The 5,814-nt window shown below is 36.8% G+C and overlaps 1 protein-coding gene across 1 annotated transcript in view; it reads left to right on the forward strand.

The window, feature by feature from the left end:
• Nucleotides 1–5,814, forward strand: part of LOC106876105 (hillarin) — a 52,893-nt gene that overhangs the window by 38,889 nt on the left and 8,190 nt on the right. Inside the window, exons 2-4 of the mRNA XM_014924515.2 lie at nucleotides 3,253–3,471; nucleotides 4,441–4,821; nucleotides 5,334–5,465. Of these exons, the coding sequence (XP_014780001.1) occupies nucleotides 3,253–3,471; nucleotides 4,441–4,821; nucleotides 5,334–5,465 (732 nt within the window). The remainder of the gene's footprint in view (nucleotides 1–3,252; nucleotides 3,472–4,440; nucleotides 4,822–5,333; nucleotides 5,466–5,814) is intronic.

The following is a 5,814-nucleotide window of genomic DNA, read 5'->3' on the forward strand; positions in this document are numbered from 1 at the left end:
TACTCCTCTCCTGAAATTGTTGACCTGGTGACAAAGTTTGATAGCAATGTTCAAGCAGTCAAGGTGGTGAGCTGGCAGAATTGTTAGCATGCTAGGCAGAATGCTTAGCAGCATTTTGTCCTTTACATTCTGGGTTCAAATTCTGCTGAGGTCGACTTTGCCTTTCATCCTTCTGGGGTTAATAAAATTAGTACCAGTTAAACACTGAGGTCAATGTAATGGATTACCCTCTCCCTCAAAATTGCTGACCTTGTGCCAGAATTGGAAAGTATTATTTATCCCATACTGACCTCCTCTCATATTTTAAAATTTGTTATATTTCTCCTTAAAACCGACTCTGCTTCTCCTTAATATTAAACTCTGCTCATGTTGCAGCCTTAAAGATGAAAGCGATCTAGTGATGTCTCATCCAAATTCTAGTAGTTTGCAGCCTTTTCCCTCACTCAAAATCTTTTTGTGATAGCGACAAATGAACCCCATGCTCTTTTTTTCTATGTCAGGCATCAAGCTTGAGAAATTCTGGCATTTCATTAACTTCCTGATTTGTGGCTCATCAAAAACACCAGCTTATTATCTTATCATAATTTAATCCAGGAATGTTTTACATATGAATTTGAAAGAGTTACCTTCCACATTAAGAGCTTTGACAAATCGCTGAACCCCTGCATTATTTCATGAAATAAATGTGAAAAGAAAGAAAATCGTAAAGAACATATTTATAGATCTCAGTTTGTCTAAATAGATATCTAAATACACAGATAAAATAACTATTCAACAGAAATGTTTAACTATGATATCTTTTGTACATTTGTTGATAGTAAGAAGAGATTAACAATGTAGATTAAGATGACTGAGCATTTGAACACACAGTTGTTAGGAAACACACTTCTTCTCAGTAGACTACCAAAGCATCACAACCTCACTCACTGAATGCTCAACTGACTCTGAGACACTTACTGCTCATGTACTCTACATCGAGAAATTTCTGAAACATGGAGCTACGGGTGGGGCAAATATGGACCAGCCCATAGGAAAAAAAACTTGTTATGATAGAAAAAAACTATTGCTGTTTTTAAACTCAGTGACTCCAAATTACCCCAAAACAGGTCTGAAACTTAGAACAGAAGAAAAAAATGTTACAATTTGTTGACCATTGTTATTATTATTATTATTATTATTATTATTATTATTAAGGTGGTGAGCAATCGGAATTGTTAGCACGTCAGGCAAAATACTTAGCGGTATTTCACCTGTTGCGGTGTTCCGAGTTCAAATTCCGAGGTCAACTTTATCTTTCATCCTTTCGAGGTCAATAAATTAAGCACCAGTGAAACGCTGAGGTTGATGTAATCGACTATTACCCTCCACCCCCCGCCCCCAATATCAGGCCTTGTGACTTTAGTAGAAAGGATTATTATTGTTATTATTATTATTATTATTATTATTATTATTATTATTATTATTATTATTATTATTATTATCATTATTATTATTATTATTATTATCATTATCATTATCATTATTATTATTATTATTAGCAATGCTACTTTGTCAGGGTTTGATGTTTAGATTCTTTTGTGTCCACATTTATGGAAACTGTAAAATCAAATCTGGCTTTTGTTTAACTCTTCTCTTGTCATAACATGTAACAGATGTCGCAAGTGAGAGGCATAAACTGTCATAACTATCTTAAGTAGCGAAATGAATTTTTTTTATATGTTCACACAACATAAAATGCAGATAAACCGTAGGGGAACTACTACCATATATTTTTTATGTTTAAACTGAAATGGAAGTAGAGGAGAATGTGGGGAGAGTAGGGAGAGAAAGAGTTAGATGAGTGGATAGAGGGAGAGTATGTAGAGGGGAGAGTGTGTAGAGGGAGAACGAGATTAAATTAGGAACTGAAAGTATGTCAGATATAATATCAAACTATGCAGCTTAGTTTAACTGTGAGGTCAGTGTGATACAACATTGCTTTACCTTCCATTGTACACATGTCTATACTGTGTAGGTAATAAAAAACACTATGTTTTGTAGATTACTTGAAGCCATATATTATGACTTACCTGTTAAGCATTTAAACTGGCCAGATCCGGCCAAAATAGTCTTCCTGTTTTATGTTCAAACTGGCCTGATCCAGCCTCTCACACCTACCCCACAATGTTAGTCTAAAAGATATACAGTCACTCAATCAACATCTCAAAGCTACAAGATAATGCAGGATAATTTCAAAACGATGTGAATAAATACATTTGATAGAATAATCTGAATGTTAAAGCATTAAATATATGAAAAGGGGAGACCCAGGAAGACATTGTAACACCAAAGATGAACAGAAGACAAGGATTATGACAGCATTCACCAACTTAAACAAGAAGACTGTCCAGAAGAGTCACAGGAGATTCTCAAGTCGTCTGGAGGCCACAGTTGAAGCCAATGGTGATTTTATTAGATAAACTTACTCTTTAGTATTTCAATATATTTTTATGTAATTTTGGTAAATATATCTATTAAAATGAGATGTCAGTGTTATTTTCATTTTTGCGTAATTTAGCCAACAATTTATTCACCACACCTTCTCTGTGTGTGTGTGTGTGTGTGTGTGTGTGTGTGTGTGCAAATGTGTCTGTGTGGTAAGAAGCTTGCTTCCCAACCACATGGTTCCAGGTTCAGCCCCACTGTGTGGTACCTTGGGTAAGTGTTTTCTACAATAACCTCAGGCTGAGTTGATTTGGTAGACAGAAACTGAAAGGCTGATACACCCTCCAACCTTCATCAGGTGTGTTGGGGAAATTATGAACCTGGGTTCTCATTCCTAAGGTAGTTTTCGATGTTGTTATTATTATTATTATTTTTTTAAAAATTATTATTTAGGTCACTGCCTGCAATCAAACTCGGAATCTTGGGGTTAGTAGCTCGCACTCTTAACCAGTGGTTAAGAGCACAGGCTACTAACCCCAAGATTCCAAGTTCGATTCCAGATAGTGATCTGAATAATAATGATAATAATAATAATAATAATAATGATGATGATGATGATAACATCGGAAAATACCTTAGGAATGAGAACCCAGGTTCAAAATTTCCTCAAGACATGTGATGAAGGCTGGAGGGTATATCAGCTGAAATGTGTTAACAACGAACAAGATGAAGACAAATATCCGTCAAATGTAAATAATGTACATAATTCCTCATCTTTTAAATATAGAACTATATTATATTTAATGTTTTCTTGTTGTTTTTGGTTAGATCCAAGGAAAATCCAAGAAGCCAACTTCTCCCGAGTCTGTGACGTCAGCAAGAAATGCCAGTCCCTCCACCACATTTGGATCATCCAACTACACAATGAACGGAACCGGTGGGTCTCTCACTTCAGTCACACCTCGCTCGTTTGACTACACCACTTCTATGGGTAACCATAGCAACCAATCATTTGCACATCCCAAGAATGTATTGGTTAGTTTTGAGGTACGTTTATTCTTACTGTCCATATTTATCACACATATAGTATATGATACTCTCCACACTTGCATATTATTTCACGAGCAGGCTCTTCCATTGATCGGATCAACTGGAACCCTTGTCGTAACTGACGGAGTGCCACAGCAATATAATATATTGTAGAAGTTATATATGACATGCTGTGTTGATTGTGCATTAAATTCACTGATACCTGAAATTCATCAGTCCTATTTATGATGTATCTATGCACCTTTTCCTCTTTATATTTCTTTTACTTTTCTCTTTTCTCTCTTTGTTTTATTCAGTGTATAGCACATGTACTTTTGCCTACTATTCCTACCATTCTTTACTTGACTTATTGTTGAATTCTGTCCCCTCTTTTACCCTTTTAAGATGTTGTGGTGTGTGTCTGGCACTCTATACAATAAGCTCATTATTATTATTATTATTATTATTATTATTATTATTATTATTATCATCATCATCATGGTGGTGAGCTGGCAGAAATGTTAACACTCTGGGTGAAATGCTTAGCGGTATTTCGTCTGTCTTTACGTTCTGAGTTCAAATTCCACCGAGGTCAACTTCGCCTTTCATCCTTTCGGGGTCGATAAATTAAGTACCAGTTGTATACTGAGGTTGATCTAATCGACTGGCCCCCTTCCCCTAAAAATTTCAGGCCTTGTGCCTAGAGTAGGAAAGATTATTATTATTATTATTATTATTATTATTATTATTATTTAGTATTATTATTATTATTATTATTATTATTATTATTATTTATTATTATTATTATTAATATGGCAAGCTAGTAGAATTGTTAACATGTCAGACAAATTGCTGAGCAGCATTTTGTTTGTTTTTACATTGTGAGTTCAAATTCTGCCCAGGTCAACTTTGCCCTTCATCGGGGTCAAATACTGGGAGCAGTGTAAATGCCTATATATAATGATTGTTTAATGATCTGTATTTCAGGACTTTGAACGTAGTGGTGTGTTTGAAGCCCAGGTACATCTTGAACAAAGACACAGAGAAGAAGAAGAACGGCTGCAACGATTCCTTTCTGAAGAACGGGAAAAGGAAATGCGAAAACTTGATGATTCCATCCATGGAGAGAAAGAGCTTGCTGCTGCTGAACTTTTGTCAAACATTGATCAACTCTCTTTGCAGCACTCTGCCGCTGGTTCTTCTTTAGATCTGGTCCATGAGAGACAACGGATTGAGGAGCATTTTCGACGGGTCAGAGAGGAACGTCTGAAGAATGTCACTGAGAGATTAGCCAGTGACGAGAAGATGAGGACATCAAAGATGGTGGAGAGACAGGGTCAAGAAATGATGTTGTTGATTGCTGAGAAAGTAAGTTCCACATCTATGGTTTGTTGCTGTTGCCATTTAGCTCTGAGTCAACCCTATTACTGAAACCAATAAAGAAAAAATAAATGGGCCCGGTTTCTTGGTTTCTATGGCGCATGTATTCCACAGCTGTACGGGACGCCAGTCCATCGCAGTATTACTCATTTTTGCCAGCTGAGTGAACTGGAGCAACATGAAATGAAGTGTTTTGCTCAAGAACACAACGTGTCGCCCGGTACAGGAATCGAAACCACAATCTTACAATCATGGTGCTGACACCCTAACCACTAAGCCACGCGCCTCCACTTCCTGAAACCAATGCTTAAAGATATTCCAAATGTGGTTCTCTTGTCCGTCCTTCAGTAGTGTAACTCTTATGATACGCACTTACAAAATACAGTCTTAGCAAGCTTGGTATAAAAAAAACCTGAAATGAAAATTTTTCCGAAACAAAATCCCCTTCTGGTGGGCATGGGATTAGGTTGTTATCTCATAATGTTGCCTCTATATTCTAGGACAGAGAATTTGACAAGAATGCATTGTTTGACCATTCCACAAGACCACCAATTCTTCCTCCTTCATGTAAGAAAGTCCAGCTCTATCGGTCACCAACTGTCTTTCGACAACTGGATGAACGTGCTATTGAGGTCAGTATATCTTTAATATATTTATTGTGTTAAGGTGGCGAGCTGGCAGAAACGTCAGTATGCTGGGCGAAATGCTTAGCGGTGTTTTGTCTGTCTTTATGTTCTGAGTTCAAATTCCATCGACTTTGCCTTTCATCCTTTTGAGGTCGATAAATTAAGTACCAGTTGCGTGCTGGAGTCAATTGAATCGACTGGTCCCCTCCCCCAAAATTTCTGGCCTTGTGCTTAGAGTAGAAAAGAATATATTTATTGTGTGTGAGTATGTTTGCATGTGTGTATGTGTGTGTGTATACGTGTATCTCTCTCCCCCTCTCTATCTTTCTCTCTCTCTCTCTCTCTCTCTCTCTCT

This window comes from Octopus bimaculoides, chromosome 26 (genome assembly GCF_001194135.2).
Source record: "Octopus bimaculoides isolate UCB-OBI-ISO-001 chromosome 26, ASM119413v2, whole genome shotgun sequence".
NCBI classification, from domain to species: Eukaryota; Metazoa; Mollusca; class Cephalopoda; order Octopoda; family Octopodidae; genus Octopus; species Octopus bimaculoides.